Genomic DNA, 17121 nt, shown 5'->3' on the forward strand with positions numbered 1-17121 from the left:
GGAAGGTATAAATATCCCCTGTTAGGACCCAACATGGGAATTGCATCCATCTTCCTCTTGATATTCCAACAGAACCTCATTCAAGCTCTTTGAGATAGCCACCGCTACATATCTTGAAACATACCTTTACATACACACATAAACACATTCATACACAAGCACAGACTTATAGCACAGTGAGTGTAGACTACCTTCTCCATTTGACTGGTTGCTCAATTCAGGTGTCCGTAACTGCTTCCAAACTCATCTGCCAGATAAGATAACCTTTGATTTTGCCCTGTGCAACATTACAACAACTTGTCCATCAGATTCTCCATCATGTAGGTGTCACCAGTTTCTGTCCTCCAATACCCTATAACGCATACTGAATGGATGATAAATTCTTCCCTAAATTGCCTGTTGATTATTTGATAGCACCACAACAATGCAGCAGCCGCAATGGGACCCAGACCTCATAGCAAGATTGAAAGCGGAGCAATTGCCCATCATTGATGCCAGCACTAATATGAATGACAATTTTGCCCCAAGCCCGCCAATCTGCCACCCCTGGCCACCTACAGAATTGATCGGGATGATGGACAGCCATCATTTCAATGTCAAGGCTATTGTCATGATCCGGACGATGAGAAGTACAACCGTCTTAGGCCTGGAGAGCCAGTTGTCACAGCTCACTTCACAGCCAAGCATTTGGATGGCACAGTTACAAAAACAGAAAGGATCATGGACACTGAATGTGCAAAATACTGGTTTGCAGATGCCGCTGTGAGACTCAGACAGCCTGGTTTTTTGACTATAACAAATAGTGAAGGAATATCCATTGCCAAGCTGTTGTCTGAAAGGTGTACCGAATATGACATGCCCATTATGGTCGATCATCTCACAGCCGGGATATTGCAGCCAGATGGTAGCGCAAGAACTCCAATATTCAATGATGGTGTCGACTCAACAAGTGCATCAACCTTTCGCTTTGGTGATTCCTACAAATTTAGGGACCGTGACAGAGAAATTGTCCAGTGGTACACCAAGTTGAAAGACACAAGTGAGAAGTGGGATACTGCAATGGAGAGCTTTATCGATAAAAATTCGGACCATAACTATGAACACAGGGAAGAGTAGGAAAAACGTCAGCACCAGTCTTCCCTTCATGAATCAAGGGGCTGAGCTTCCAACTTCATTCAAAACCATTGTGACTTTCAGTTTTACAACAAGATCTGCATGTTATGTGAGAAAGAGTTTTCTGTATTCGTTCTGCTGGTCCCAGTGTCACTATCTTTCACTACTTGTTGCTGTCATGTTTCATTGCACAATGTTTCCTACCTGTTCACTTCTTGTCTCATGCCTCATCTTCTGTGTCATATCTTATTCAATCAATTTCGTAGTCACCCTCTTCCAATGTTGATAGAATCACATATGTCTCCTCTCCACTTCACGGTCTACTTTGTTTGAAAATTCCACATGTTCATATCATATAGCCAGACCTTCACATGCAACGTGTAAATTCCCACAGTGACTGAAACTCAAATGGTGAAGCTCTAGACTCAGACTGACAGTGGGCTCCTCGATCTAAGCTATTGCTTTGGTATAGTTGGAACCACACATATGTTGAATAGATTTGTGTCCTGCATGCCTCACTTTCAGAGGACCGGGTGATGCATTTCTGTCATGAATAACCACTACCCAGACTAATAGTGTTGGATACTGAAATAACGCATTGCCTAGCCAGTGGCCAACTACGCTATCCAAGCATCACATCACATCACATCACATCACACTATAAAAGGTCACGATAATCGGGATTCTGCTGAACCTCCCGATTCTGGCTATATATACCCGAGAATGTTGGTCTTGGTAGTTGTCATCCATGACACATGACCTTTCCATAGGACACCCCTGTTGGACCTGAGCTCTCCAATTGGGTTTCCTTGGTGATATTGTGACATTGACATCATAAGGTCCATAGCACCGGAGCCTATGACATGTGGAAAGCAATTGTGTATGGGCTTGGACTACAACTGATCAAGGTAGACCACAGGCTAGTGAGTTGGTTCACAGCAAGTAGCTAAAACAGATCCTGAGCAAGGCATGGGGTATGTCCAGAGGGAAGGCCCATGCCATTATTGTAAAGAACTACAAAGTAATAATGAGGAGGAGTGACCAAGTAAAGGTTGGTTTGTGTCCTAAATCTGTGAAAGAATCCTGAGGATTTTGCCCAGCACCATCATTATTTCTACCTCCAGTCCCACTTTGTCGGAGAACATGTGACACTGTCACCCAGTTGGGATCACTGTGGGTGTGGGGACCTATCCGCACGACCTTTTGGCAATAAAATATCATACTCATCGATAATAGATGGGTGTTTTTAAGTTAGTTCATCTATCAGTGGTGAGTTGCCAGCCAAATTTGTATTGTTTGACACCCATTGGATTACCAAACACACGGCAAACGTCACTTTGATTCCCGCAATTATCGGCTGGCTTTCGGCAAGGCAGCCAGCAGTCGGTGGAGGTCTGTTACATCATTCACCGGCGATTGGTACTCACCCAAACGCTGGATATGGATCAGTCACGATCACCAGTTGCTATATCTGGACCAAACTCTTTTCTTGGGTCTTCTTCTCCTCCTTCTCGTTCTCAACTATTACTACTACTACTACTCATCATACTCAACCCAATTACCAATTAACACACAATGGCTTCTGAGCAAACTGAAGTTTCACCGTGCTGTGTCACTGGTCGTGAGTTGCGCTCACTTACCTCCCCACAATCATCCCGCTCCAACATCATGTTCTTGCTCTTCCCCTTCGTGCTGTTCCTGTTCTATGATCTGACAAACCCGCTCTCCACGCCTGGTAGACATTCACTCCGGTACACCCCTTGGATCCAATCAGATCCTACACGGACTCAACACCTACGTCTCAAACTCCAAACCCCCTACCGAAGCCGGAGCAAAACAAAACGTCGTGATTCTGCTTCACGATATCTTCGGCGCAGATCTTGTTAATACCAAGTTGGTAGCGGACGAGTACGCAGGGAGAGGATGGAAGGTCTTGTTGCCCGATGTGTTTGAGGGTGATGCCGTTGATATTGCCAACTTGAACGTGAGTAACAGGTTCAATTTGTCATTGTATATTGGAGCGGAGCTGATCGTGAACCTGACCGACCCCCTACATTCTGTCTTACTCGTACCACTTGTGGACCTTTGATCTTCGTACTGAACCTCACGCCTCATACCACAGGCAATCGTACCTAACAACAAATACGCGGACGAGTCTACCGTAGCCACCAAGGCAGCAGACGGTGTCAAAGCTGCCGCTGCTCTTGGACCATGGTTGATCAAGCACCGAGAGGCTGGTGAGTGATTCACATCCGTTCCTTCTTCCCTTTCAATGGTTTCAACGATGCACACATCCTCTTTCTTCAAATACTCAATCGAACTTCTTGAACCGACTCTTGCAAAATACTCCACACCTAGCTGACACGGATGGCATTTCATTCTCACTTAGTCTCTAGACCCCTTATCGAGAACTTCGTCGCTGGCGTCCGAGCTGATCCTAGCACGTGAGTGGATTGACACGATACTAAGAGACGAGCCTAGCTCGGCCGCATGATCAAAGGATAGACTACTGACTTTGTTGTGTTTGTGCTCGCGTACAGTGGCAAGATCGCTGCTGTCGGATACTGTTGGGGTGGACGATATGGTATGTCTCCGTCGCGTCTCTCCCTCACCTTACGATAGCGGAACGCAAACACTCTGTCAGAGCATTGTACGATATGAGTTGGGATCGTGGTCATACTGACTTCATCCCAAACTCGCAGTTGCCCTTCTCGCACACGATGACTCCCCCGCTCGTATCGACGTCGGCGTTTCCACCCACCCTTCTTTCATGGTCGCCGACGACCTCAAACCAATTACCAAAGTCCCTATTGCCATCTACAAAGGCGGTAAAGATGCCATGGTAACAGATGATGGGTTGAAAGAGTTTGAGGGGATCTTGAGGGAGCAGTTGGGCGATAAAGTCGAGACTAAGAGTGAGCTGAACCTGACGAAGACTCAATTCTCCTGGGTCTGTTTTGCTGAAACAACGTTCTCAATGTTTAGTCTACCCCAAGGGCGTCCATGGTTTCGCAGTTCGAGGCGATATGGAAGATCCTACTGAGAAGGCTGAAAAAGAGGAAGTGTGAGTGGTGCCTTGACATCGACAACTTCTGCGCGTCCCTGCTGATCGTTCACTCCGCACAGCACCAAGGACTCGCTCGACTTTATTGCCAAGTACTTTAACCAGTAGAGAAGCAGGAACGACACCATGGGAGCAGTCTTACACTAGCAGATGGGATCAAATATGATCATCTCGAGACAACTCAATTTAGCGTATGGATATTTTCAGAAGTCATGTCCTCGCGCCTGGTGGTGCACCGTTGTCCATCACCTCGACAGCATATCAAAACATGATCAGTGCATTATCTGGCCCTCGTCAATCCCAAGAAAGACCATCACTGCTGCTAAACGACGTCGTGTATCTCCTAAACCTTGACTCCCTCGACACCTTTTGTGACGTCCTCGACCGACTCATCCTCCTCCTGACCCTCAACGAAACCCTCGCTCATAGCAGCCGCAGCGAACGAGAATGATGGTCGAGTGGTCGAGTCCTTCTTCTCCTTCTTCTCCTTTTCCTGAGCAGCAGCTATGGTCGCAGCACTGCCTTTTCGTCCAGGTTGGACCGACTCGAACCCTTCCTCATCTTTCGCTTGAGCTCCAACAACGGGTGATTTGGGAGATTTCACCTCGTTAGAAGCTTTTCTACTTGGGTGTACTCGTTTAGGCTGTTGTTGTTGTTGCGCTTGTTGTTGTTGTTTTGGCTGTTGACCGCCACCACTTCTTTGCGATTCGAAATCGGCCTTTGCCTTCTCCTGAGCAGCCTTTATAGACTTCAACTTCTCCTCTGCCAACAATCGACCCTTCTCAGCCTCCTCCTTCTGCTTGGCAATCTCAACTTCTCGTGCCTTCTTCCTCTCTTCTTCTCTAGCGGCAAGCTTCTCCTCAGCAGCCTTCTCCTTGGCGGCGGAATCGATGGGTTTGGCGGCACCGAAGATGTTGGCTCGGGGAGCGGGGGAAGATTCGGACGATGTGGCGGTGGAAGGGGTAGCAGGGACCGATCGAGGAGCGAGTTGGAGCTTTCTTCGCTCAATAGGAGCAGGTGCAGCTTGACGAGGGCCTGAAACAGATACATGGATTAGTACTGCTCGACAGAGGGAACGCTGGACCACTCACTCTCGCCGTCGACGCTGCCTTGTCGGCTAGCAACAGGGGTAGGACGGGCCGATCGCCAGTCCTTGTCCTCTCCGGGAGAAGCGGTGGATGATTGGGCAGGGACAGCCTCGACAGGAGCCTTGAGCTTTGTACCTCTTGACCACTATAGGATTCCAGCGCACGGTCAGCAACCAGCCAGGCGGTATCGGAGTAGAAATCCACTCACGGTGGACTCGGTATCGGCCATGCTGGGACTACCCTGCTCAGCAGGTGCTCCCCTCTGATGAGGTGGCAGATCCCTACCCGCACCTCCTCGAGCCTCCGCAAGAGGCTTGTTACTCCTCCACTGGTCCACCTCATCCGCGTGAGTCGAGACGGGGAAATCCCTCACTCTGCCAGCCCCGGAACTATCCCTTCTGATGTTCTCAGGTGCAACAGGAGGCGCAGGGGTGAATCGAGCACCTCTGGCGGCTCCCCAATCTCGGTCAGGTCCAGGTTCACCGCCGGCGGGAGCACCGGCGCCGAAGGTGGAAGGTGGGCCTCGTCGGGCGCCACCAGATGAAGGGGTCTCGGTTCGAGCGGGGAGAGGGGTGGTTCGTCGCCATTGAGATGCTTCCTCAGCAACTGATGGTTGGAATTCTCGTCGAGCAGTGGATGCTACATCCATATCGAAAACAAGTCAGTCGCCAACCTCGTAGAAGAGTGACTCAGCGGAATTGTAAAGGTACTCACGAGGTTCCGCCACGTTAACTCTGATAGTCCTGCCTTGCAACTGTGCCATACTCCTGGTCAAAGACTCCTTCAATCCGTCCAACGAAGGGAACTCCACATAACCGTATCCTTTAGGTTTACCCGTGGGGTCCTTGATGATCCTGACGCTGACGGGGGTGAGGTCGCCGAAGAATTCACGAACCTGCTCCTCGACATCGTCGTCGAAGGAGAGGTTTCCGATATAGGCGGTGTAAGGAGGAGCGGTGGGGAGGGGAACTTCTTCACGAGCAGAGGGAGCACCGGGGAAGGCGCCTAGATCGGGTGTCATTACGTTAGCTACTAGACTACAACCAGTGGAGGAGTGATTCGCCAAACATACCTTGACGAGCAGAACGATCGGGCATGGAGTCAAGGTATCCGGGTTCACCACGCTTGGGACCAGTGTTCTCGCGAGGAGCGGCTGAATCGATAGTCCCGTCAGCATACAAGTCTATCACAGGGAGATAAAGCCGCACTCACGAGCTGAAGGCAAGTCCATGTCATCCGCCCACGACCCGGAGGCTATTTCAATACCATCACATCAGCAACTGTCCAACATCAATCCCAGTCCTGCCTCGCGACCTCCATCTGTGCTCCATGGTTCGCTCGGTAGAATAGTGTGCATTGGTACCCACTCGTGTCAGCGAAGAAATCGGACAAAGCCATCTTCTGAGCCTTCTTCTTGGGAGCTGTATTGTGCGAGATCGTCATGATGTTGGACCGAGGTTGGTGAGGAGATAGAAGGGAATGAGAGAAGGGCAAGGAGGCATCTGTCAGCGGAGTTTGAATACGGAGAGATATCATGAGCAAGTACATACCCATTTTGTATTGTTGCTTGTTGTTGTTCTTAGGTTGAAGGTAGGGTAAGGTGTGAGTGTGATGATGATGTTTGACGTCTATCAATGTACGATGTGAGTGATGATGTCTCGGTGCAAATCAAAAACTCGGAATGAGAACAGTGAAGGGGATGAAATAATAAATCTGCCACGAGGGCGGAGATAGCAATCGGCGTTTCCGAATCAATAGAGCGATCACTTTATCGCATACACCCGCAATGAAAGGTGACATCCCTTCCCTTGACGGGCTTGATATGCATAATCTGGTATACTGTACTACGATGTACCTCATAAGGCGACAGAGACTCTCATTGTGCGAGGCAAGAGCTTGCTGCGGGTGTGGATTGTAACATGCCTGAAACGCGCGACAATGTGTTGTACCGAACTACTGAAACAACCTGCTCACTCGCGTCCTTTCACTACTGATCTGTAACATGTAGGTCGAAAGGAGAGACGCTGTCGGCTGTCGCATCAATGTGCCGAGGGTCAGGTCCATCAGATAGATAAGATGGGAATCGCATCTCGCTGTACACTCACCAACATACTTACCTCCCTCGCAACATCCTCAAACCTCTCACCACATAAAGCACGATCTCCTTCCACCACAGTCATATACAAACACACCCCATCTCGCCACAACTGACCGTCCTCATCATACCCTCAATATTCACTAATTGATCTTTCGACTAACTATCGAACACAGCTTTTAAATCATTTCCTGATCCCACCACTCACTCCATCATGGCGTTCCTCGGTCCCACTCTCTTCCCCAGGATACTGATGCACATCATTAGACTATGGTTCGTCGTAGCTCTAGGATGTCTGATCATGGTGCGTCGCAGATTCCCCAATCTGCAATACGGATCGTTACACACATCTTCGAGACTGGAATAATTACTGATCTGGCAATGGTGACACTCCGCCTTTGCAGGTCTTGATCGTCTGGATTATGATTTTCATCGAAAACACCAAGACCTTTAGCGATACGATGCGTAGGTATCGCACCGTTGCTCTCATTTTACATGCTGATACTTAGCCACACTCGTCTAATGCAGACCATTATCTGGGTAACGATCAAAATGTCTATGACTCATTCGACTATGACCACAATGCGGGATACGTTTGTGAGCATCGTTGCGACGCGAGAGTGAATTGTCGCGGCTCATACTGATGCCATGTTCTTGGGTTAAGCCAACACGAATATCCCCAAACATCTCGGTGGCGTCGTGTGAGTCAATCACCTAAACGTGCTCTCTCGCTGGCTTGAACGAGGCAGCGATCTCCCAATGCGTTGTTCTTTGCCCGGTGAAAATACTAACTGTCCACGTGAATGTGCCATAGCTTTACATCGCTGTTCGACGTCGCGATGTGGTTCTTCGTCCTCATTGCGATGGCTTCCGACCTCTTGTGAGTGAGAATGATTTTTTTGATTGTTAGGAAAAGCGCTCTACCTGGTAGACCAAAGTCGCTGACTTGCTGAATGACCTTGGAATAGCTGGCGATTCCCGATCTGCAAAGACTTCCTGGGTACGTGAATCGTGCTAGTACTCAATACGCACTTGCCCCTCGAGGTGATTGACATTGTTCTTTGATCCATACACGTAGAGACTTTCTGGACTTCGGGACTGTACGATACTCGAGGTTTCGTCGATATCGAGTTTTTCTGTGAGTGAACACGTATACAGTGCACAAGGCGGCTTTCCTGGCTGCCCGTTTCTCCTCCTTACTGATTATATCGCAATAGTCATCTTCGTAAGTACTCACCAGCGGGACTAAAAGAGAAAGGACTGCGATCCGTCTTGTATTGCTAAGCTACGACTAACGTCTGCGTCAACCTATAGGCAAACGCCTTTCTCAAGCTCTTCATTGTGGCCGTGAGTCCCGCAATCCTTGCCCAGCTAGATGATCACTCCATCCATTCTATCTCGATCTATATGAGCCCTGATACCAACACTGACATTATGCTCTGGACTCTAGGCAACTGGTTCTCAGACCTACGTTGGCATCTATCCCAACAACGAACATGTCGATACTCCTCTCTTCTGTCTGTACGCGACAATGTGTCTGGCAGGTTCGATCCCTTTCACGTGAGTTCTGTGAAATGCCCCGATGAGAGCGATACCTGGAACCACGATTCTTTCATTGAACTCTTGTTTCACAACTGGCAATTACTGACTTTTCTTACTGGGTCTTGCTATGTTCAATATTCAAACACTACAGAATCATCTCTCAGATTGTAAGTCCTCTTTCATGACCCCTCTGTTTTATGATCAGTACCACTATGCTGTCCTACCACTGCATCGAGCGTGCTCGTCTAGTCCAGCATAACACCTCATCCCTTCATCTCACTTCCATCACACACTGTATCAGCTTCACTTCCACCCCAAGGTCTGTGGAAAGGCAATGGATGGATCTTTGCTGATTCCAACTTGCATCCTACTTGTCCCTGAACAGATGGTAACACATCAGATGAAACGTAAGGAGTATAAAGATGAACTTGCCAAAGCTGAAGAAGCAAGGAAGGAGGAAGCGAAAAAGGCAAAGGCAAAAGCTGAAAAGAAGAAAAAGAGTTCAAGTAGTTGAGAGTCAACATGGAATTTGATAACTTAGCATATCAGTCCTCTTTGTTTGTCAACCAGCTCTTGATTGTGGTTGTAGATTACAAATGTAGCACAGACTTGAGTAGAGGCACTAATTCTACTGCATTAGTGCATTGTGCACTGCTCGGTACCTCAGAAGCGCAGTGTACTCAATGATTTGCCATGCCGTCTTACACCCCTGACATGTCTTTCCTTCACGGCCCCAAAGTGTTGCTGTATACCAAGTGCTGTTTGCGTTCAAAGTGACTTCAGCTGTGCCTGTTCCCCATTCATCTGTTGCCAAGCAATGCTTTACATGTCTCTTTGAATTACTTTCTTCCCACTACGTTGCGGTACAACTAGGTCTGTCGAGGATAGGAGCGGACATCGACGGAGACTCCGCTGAGTCACATGAATATTTAGGACGAAAGTCGACGGAGGCTTGGCGAAGCTTCGTTGAAGGATAAGATAGCTTCTATGAGAGGAATAAAGGAGGATGTTTTGATACTACTGCTAGCAACTTGGACCGACAACCTAGTACGCTCTCGACAGAAGTTCCACCGACCTTCGACCTGGCTTCCTCAGAAGGAACGCCTTAGGGTCGGTGGAAGTTAGCATTTAATCCACATATTCCTTTCCCCCTTTCCGTAGTTTGTTTAGTTAGTTAGACCGTAGTTAGATAATAGTACACACATAATTCTACAGCACTATGAGACATGTACGAGTACGACACGCTACCCTTCCTCGACTTAGACGCAAACGAATCTCGAACGAAGTAATAATGCCGCAGTGCTCATGAGTTTCTGCGATGACCACACGTCTCACCAACTCAGCGATGCAGTCTTGCAGTCAGTCCTATCATCACCTTCCAAGCTATTCATTACACTTTGTGTCCTTGTGGACATGACATCGTAGCTTATCCGTGGCGGTACATATCGTGCATCGATGCCAGCTCTGAAACTTGATGTGCATGCTAGGGTATAGCCATACAGTATATCTACAAACAAATACTAAACACTCTGTTGCCTCATGATGTTGATGATGACTTTTGAAACCTGCGCTTTACTCGTTGAAGAGCGACCCCCCTGCACCGCCGTGGGGTGTAACATCTTCCGCTTCGGTCTTCGCGCTTAGTTTCCTCGACCGGCCAATCGACCTCCTTGGATCCTGTCGCCCTCGTCGGCACTGCCAAAGACAATTGCATTAGCTATGGTGATCTTGAGCAGACCGCTAGATCTCTTTCTAATGTTAGAGTCGTCCCCACTCACGTGCTAATGCCGACCATGGCTTCTCCAAGATCTGTAGATACCTCAGCAAGGACCGCAGGGTTGTTGTAGTGCGTAACGGCTTGGACGATGGCTCGTGCTCGCTTAGCGGGATCTCCGGAGAGGACTACGGGGGTAAAGATCAGATATTGCTACCCCCATTACGGCTGATCATTTGGATGAATAGCCACTTACAGATACCAGATCCGACAAAGACTGGAAAGAAAGATGTCAGCTTCTTCATCCTCAAAGTTGCCGAGGTGCATCAAAGCTGGACTTACCACCATCACATCCAAGCTGCATCATCAAAGCGGCATCGGCGGGAGTAGCAACACCACCAGCGGCGAATCTGCACGACACAAATGATCAGCACCCGACTCGACAATATTCACCTCCCAGGATCATTTGTCGCAGTAAAGGCGTTTGGATGATGAGCATTTCGACTCGATACTCACGAGACGACGGGTAACCTCTTCAACCTCGCGGTCTCCTTCAACAAATGGTACGGCGCCGAAAGCTCCTTTGCGAACGCATACAACTCTTCGTCGGACATGGCAGCAGCCCGTCTGATGTCTGACATGACCGCACGTTGGTGTCGGACGGCTTCAACGACGTCGCCTGTACCTGCCTCGCCCTTGGTTCGGATCATCCTGCGGGAACCGGGGATAGTCAGCACGTATCCTGACAGCGCGCAGCGAGGCGACGTAGTGAATGGAATGGATCGAAGGCAAAAAGACGATGATGTAGATGGACAATGAGAAGAGCTACAGGTGATCGACGGGACTCACGCAGCACCCTCAGAGATCCTTCGAAGCGCTTCTCCCAAGTTCTTACATCCACAAACGAAGGGCACTTTAAACGCGTGTTTACCGATGTGGTGTTGGTCATCGGCAGGAGTGAGAACTTCGGATTCCTAAAAGCGGGCAAGATATTGAGCATTACAGCTCGAGCAGCATTGTAGGATTACAAAGCAGGCGCTGACGGTACAAGGGTAGATGACAGGTGGTGACTCGACACCGGACTCACATCAATGTAGTCTACACCGACGGACTGCAAGATCTGAGCCTCGACAACGTGGCCGATTCGGACCTTGGCCATGACGGGGATAGAGACAGCCTCCATGATCTGCTTGATCATACCGGGGTCGGACTGTAATATGTGGCCAGGGAGGTATGATCGAGTACAAGATAGGTGCGATTGACGGTTTCATAATAGAGAGTTAGGATAGGGACGGGAAAGAGAGGAAGAGGAAAGCAGTTCGATCAGCATGAGTTCATTGAGTATGATACACAGCCCACTCACCATCCTGGCAACACCACCATCTCTTCGGATGTTCGCGGGGATCCTCTCTGAGAAGGGTGTTCGTTAGCTCAGATCCAAAGAGCGCCAGACAGCAGTATGGTTGAAGCAGTACGCCGAATAACACATCGCCACTACGACCACCCAATCTGCCGATGCGCAGTCTCTGACGACCAGGGAGAATCAAAGATCTCGCAGACTCACCAAGTGCCATGACGGCGCTCGCACCTGCTTCTTCGGCGATCTTGGCCTGTTCAACATTCATCACGTCCATGATGACACTGCGGCGAGTGAGATAGTATCAGCGTACGTCGCATGGTAATGGCAAAGGCGTGTCATGTCATGCAAGATAGGGCCAGTGAACAGAGTAAGAGGGATATGTGTAAGAGCTTGAGCCACGTCACGACCAAAAGATTGAGAGGTATGGTGATCTGACAGCGTGGAAGGCATACGCCTGCCGTCGCGTAGGAGGCGATGGCAGAGTCCTCATTTTGCGATGTACACTTGTCGTCGACTGCTCACCACCTCCTACTTCGCTAGAACGCCACGACTCCTCCCCCAAGCTCTTTGCCATCGACCACAGATCGATCGGCCAATCGTCATTACCCGACGCACGCCGAAGAACTGTCCACGACAACGAACAGGCGTTCGTACAAGGAGCAAAAACAACCACTCACCCTCCCTTCAACATCTGAGCCAAACCTGATTTGACACCGAATGTCCCACCTGCACCACCAGCACCGGCTGGTCCACCCCTGTTCCCAAGTAAGGGGGTGGAGGTACCGCCGTTGGCATTAGCGCTGGGGTTGGAAGAAGGTACGATTGTAGGTTCGGACATTCTGCTTGTATTGACGACGTTTACTGCGATATGAGGTATTCAAGAGGGAGTGTATAAGATAAGATGAGATGAGAGGCGATCGATGATGAGTTGATTCAAAGTCAAAAGTACAAGTTGACTTTCAACTCGTGAATCGATTCAACTTTTTTCTTTTAGTTTGTAGATCCGGCCATGCAATTGATAACGTATACATTCACAGAACAGACACAGACCATCGTCTCGACTCGCCGTTCGACCTGTGCAGTGTGCAGGCTGACTCGATATCACATGCTTTATGCCATACAATTGTCACCATTTACGTACTTTGTACAAGCTCTCTCAGCCAAACTCAATGAGACATGTACTTGGCCTGATGGCCTGGCGTTCGTTCCTTCTACGCGGGGAAACAAGGGGGGAGGGGAGGTGGATGCCGGCTATATTTTGATTCCATTCAGGCAAAATCGTCCTCGGAAGTAAATAACCCCTGTTGAGACGGATATGAGACCCCGGACATCGCTGATCGAGTCAGATTGATCGGCCAAAGCTTCCACACCGAACACGAGGACGAGCCAATGCATGGACACACATATCGTCAAGAACACATCAGATATCAAGCATATCAAGTTATGATAATATGTGCAGTCTAATGATTGGTATCAAGCAAGAAGTTACGTCAGCCGACTACTAGTCCAGCTCGCCATGACCATTCGGTAGTTCGTAGAACCGACATGTATCGCCACTATTTTGGCAGATCAGCGAGATGACTAACGGTGACTGTTCAGACGGCGATGGTCACTCACAATACACACGAAGCGCCGTTAGGACATTGATGTCCGTACACGCAATCCTCGTCTGAGAATTTACCTACAACGTCACCAGGATGAAAATTAGCACTACTATCTCCAGTTTCAAGACTGGCTCAACGCATTGCCAACTCACATCTGTCGTCTTTGGCGAACGGGCAAATTATCGACTTGGCAAGTCTGGCAAGTTCGTCCAGCTGTCTATCGTTGAGATCTGCATATGCGAGGGGGTCAGATACCTGCAGCACCGCAACCCGGAAGCCCGACGATACTCACCATACTCGTGACCGTACGCACAGTCATCACCATTTTTACATCCCCACGGACCTGATGAGGATCAGCTAAAGCGGCGACTCACATATTAGCCCACAGACAGCTGAACTCACTCAGGTAGAAACTATGTCGAGCAAAAAGACGGAGGGACCAGGGATCAGCGGATATGCGATACCGGTCGGCGATTAACGACAAGCGACTCACGTATGACAAGGCCTAGGATCCAGATTCCTGACAAGGTCAGCCGCCTCTTTATCCTTTTTCGATCTCTTCTTATCCTTTTTCTTCTTTCCCGACGTCTCGGTCCACTCCTCATTATCGCGAGATTCGCCAACAGATGCCGACTTGTTGAACTTATTCTTCTTAGCGTACGCTTTCCCATCTTTACCATTCTGAATTTGTTTCTTATCTTTCTTGAAATTAGCTTTGGTATTGCTCATCGACTTCCATTCGAAAACTTCGATCGCGTCTTCAGAGGTCGTTTCGGAGATGTCTTCGGGAAGAGCCTCGGTTGCCTTTTTCCCGCTCTTAGGAGCAGGGACAGACTGACCGGCTGTTGACGCAGATGGGGTCGCAGCGGCTACGGACGAGAAGGTGGTAGGTACTCTAGTAGTCCGGAAAAGGTCGGGGATGGAGACCACTCGTGATGAGTATTGCTTAAGTTGCGGGGCGAGGTCAGAGTAACCCTTCAAGAGGAGAAGTTTGGACAATCTCGATTCCGTCTGCAATCTGTGATTGAGGGAAGCATCAGCATCTGAAGAAAGGGATAGCTTTGCCATACACTTCAACAGATAAGCTTCGCTGTAGCACTCACGAAGACAGGATATTCGCATAGCCATTATCGTGCGAAGCGCCCAGAACGATCATTTCGCATTGTGCGTTCCTAGCATAGACTTTGAGGTATTCTGCGGCATGCAGATTAGCACCTTTGTCCATTCATCGACGGCGATTGGCCGAGACTCACCTCGGATTTTCGTATCAGTGGCTTCTTTGCCACCGCCAACGTCGATTACTAACGGAAACATGAGCATCATCATTGTATATCTACAGTCGAGGTCTCTGGACTCACCTGTAAACAGCTCATGGGCAGCTGAGAACCCCTGCCAAAAGAGGTCATAGACACCCCAATTGGGCACTAAGCCGGTCTGTCAAATCAAGTCGTTGTCAGCTGCGGAATGATGCTGGTTGGGGATGTCACTCACCTGCTTGAGTGCTGTGCCGAGCCCCGACTTATTCAGGAACACCTGCACGATGACACTACCTAGCTCTTTTGATTGAGCAGAAGACTTGCCCTCGCTATCAGTTGGCGAATGTGACGTAACCGTTCCATCGGCTTCTACAGTCACCTCGAGCCCGTTACTGTTATCACTGATTGAGGAAGACGCAGCGAGGTTTGGCAGCGCAGAAAGAAGCGTTTGAGCGGCACGTTGACCGCCTGCGTAGCCTGACTGGATAAGAGACTCTTGGAACTGATGAAGAAGAAAATTCAGATAGGTATCTTGCGAGATTAAGTGTGAAAGGCATGTCAAACCGGACATGGAAGTGGCATAGATGTTGGGATCAGGGAGGAACAGAGAACACATACGATAAGACCATCTCCATCGATGAGCACGGCGGTAAAGCCAGGTCCGACCTATTTCCGATGCGATTGATGAGCTACATGTGCCAAACAGCGAAACCAAAGTCGATAAAGCTCACCTTTGCCTTGCTGCTCTGTGCCAGCATACTCTCCAACTTCCTCTTTTCATCGTTCAACCTGACCCATTCGGCTTTCCAAATTTCCACTTCCGTTCTCAATTTCTGCACTTCATCAGATTGCGCCAACAACGGACTCAAAGCGGAGGACAATCCTTCCAGATGGGCCTTGATCAGTGCGGCCGGATCGAGATGAGATAGGGCAGGAGATTGCGCAAGAGTCTTTGTAGACGATGAGCGGGCAGCGATCGAGTTGATTGGTGAAGGGAAAGTCTGATTGGGCGATGAGGCGTAATATAGTGATGCCTGATTAGGAATTACTTGAGCTTGGGCTTGAGCTTGGTAAGGTTGAGGTGTGAGAGGTGGCAATTGTGGATCAGAGAATGGTTGGAAGGTAGGTAAAGGTGCTGTCTTAGGAGCTGGATCGATAGGTGCTCGACCGGTTCCAATACGATGATTGGTGAGAAGAGGATCGGCCGGGACAGTCTCCCTGGTCCAAGGCGAGAGACCGTTGTCGAATCTCACGCTTCCTACGCTTCCGATGGCAGGACTACCGATATCTCCCCATAGTTTATTATGACCGTTAATCGCGGATCCGCCGCCACCTGGAACTCGCTCGCCACCGAGAGCTGATCGAGGTCGTGTTCCATCTCCTTTCTCATCCCCGCCACTGTGACTACTTCTCTCCAGCTGGAGTTGGTGCGCTTGAGCGATCAGACTCGCAAGTTCCGAGTCAACATCGATAGCCGCTGTCGTCCCATTGACATGAGAAGTAGCGTTGGTACTTGTCATACCGTCACGACTTGGCGATCTGTTCTGAGTATGAGTTTGACGAGACTGGAATGGATCAGCTAAAGGCGATAGGTCGCTGTAGCCCAAACCAGGTGGAGGAGCAAGAGTGAGAGGAGGTGGAGACAGAGGGTTACCGATCGCTCCGTATGGGTTGTATGCGCTGTGAGGGGAGTCCAAGGATGATATGTTGGTTCTGTGCTCTATATGATCGGAGTGGAACATGGTAAGAAATGTCAGCAGTGTTCGGCACTCTTGACTGGTATAATAAGCGTTCCGATGTATTGGGACGGATCTTGGATGGAATGTATGGGGCTTGACTTCGAATGCTCTTTGAGAGGCGAAGCGTCACGCAGTATCTCCAGGGTGACACTCACATATATCTATTCCGAGCACACCTGTCCAATTCTCCACACGTCAGACCTTTGTTCACGAGAATCCTTTGATGATCGTGTCCGTCTCGGTATCCCGGCTCTACGCTGCGCAAGTGACGATCCTGTATACAAGTGACCCAACACTGATACACGCTTCAGAGTATTATCTCTCCTCTGCGTTGATCCCTCTTGTAGCAGGCGAAAAGGAGATGTTGTACACCACAAGAACAATAAGAGCAAGAGCAAGAACAACAGCGAGACGATCCGAGCGCTGCGAAATATGGAAATCCACGTCAGTCGAGTGGAGGTGGGGCACCATCCACCAGATCATAAAATGGGAGCCCCGATTAAATGATAGCAGTGGTATTGCGTGAGAGGTGAGGGTATGTGATCG

General features: G+C 49.3%; 5 protein-coding genes across 5 annotated transcripts; 2 read left to right on the forward strand and 3 right to left on the reverse strand.

Annotated features, from left to right (window-relative positions):
- Nucleotides 1-2688: 2688 nt before the first annotated feature.
- CI109_107027 (uncharacterized protein) lies at nt 2689-4285 on the forward strand (the record flags this gene model as incomplete). Its single annotated transcript, XM_032008556.1, has 8 exons — nt 2689-2734; nt 2853-3097; nt 3236-3350; nt 3503-3557; nt 3654-3697; nt 3816-4028; nt 4099-4177; nt 4240-4285. The coding sequence occupies 8 exons, from the start codon at nt 2689-2691 to the stop codon at nt 4283-4285; spliced, it is 843 nt and encodes a 280-aa protein (XP_031857153.1).
- A 235-nt stretch (nt 4286-4520) lies between these two features.
- On the reverse strand, nt 4521-6663 carry CI109_107028 (uncharacterized protein; the record flags this gene model as incomplete). Its single annotated transcript, XM_032008557.2, has 7 exons — nt 4521-5212; nt 5269-5410; nt 5474-5904; nt 5980-6270; nt 6338-6418; nt 6478-6519; nt 6633-6663. The coding sequence occupies 7 exons, from the start codon at nt 6661-6663 to the stop codon at nt 4521-4523; spliced, it is 1710 nt and encodes a 569-aa protein (XP_031857154.2).
- Nucleotides 6664-7574: 911 nt separating this feature from the next.
- CI109_107029 (uncharacterized protein) lies at nt 7575-10011 on the forward strand (the record flags this gene model as incomplete). The annotated part of the gene is made up of 11 exons (XM_032008558.1): nt 7575-7664; nt 7765-7825; nt 7889-7957; nt 8025-8061; nt 8175-8240; nt 8329-8360; nt 8439-8498; nt 8578-8585; nt 8675-8707; nt 8811-8920; nt 9930-10011. 11 exons carry the CDS (start codon nt 7575-7577, stop codon nt 10009-10011), a joined length of 648 nt encoding a protein of 215 aa, XP_031857155.1.
- Nucleotides 10012-10542: 531 nt separating this feature from the next.
- CI109_107030 (pyridoxine biosynthesis protein pyroA) lies at nt 10543-12814 on the reverse strand (the record flags this gene model as incomplete). Its single annotated transcript, XM_032008559.1, has 10 exons — nt 10543-10597; nt 10681-10804; nt 10873-10893; nt 10959-11026; nt 11133-11327; nt 11466-11590; nt 11704-11826; nt 11980-12026; nt 12181-12257; nt 12654-12814. The coding sequence occupies 10 exons, from the start codon at nt 12812-12814 to the stop codon at nt 10543-10545; spliced, it is 996 nt and encodes a 331-aa protein (XP_031857156.1).
- Nucleotides 12815-13477: 663 nt separating this feature from the next.
- Nucleotides 13478-16578, reverse strand: CI109_107031 (uncharacterized protein; the record flags this gene model as incomplete). The annotated part of the gene is made up of 12 exons (XM_032008560.1): nt 13478-13532; nt 13594-13657; nt 13733-13810; nt 13873-13923; nt 13983-13993; nt 14074-14598; nt 14684-14774; nt 14834-14881; nt 14939-15014; nt 15072-15338; nt 15455-15502; nt 15568-16578. 12 exons carry the CDS (start codon nt 16576-16578, stop codon nt 13478-13480), a joined length of 2325 nt encoding a protein of 774 aa, XP_031857157.1.
- Between the last annotated feature and the right edge of the window lie 543 nt (nt 16579-17121).

Source organism: Kwoniella shandongensis, chromosome 13 (genome assembly GCF_008629635.2).
Source record: "Kwoniella shandongensis chromosome 13, complete sequence".
In the NCBI taxonomy this organism is placed as follows: Eukaryota; Fungi; Basidiomycota; class Tremellomycetes; order Tremellales; family Cryptococcaceae; genus Kwoniella; species Kwoniella shandongensis.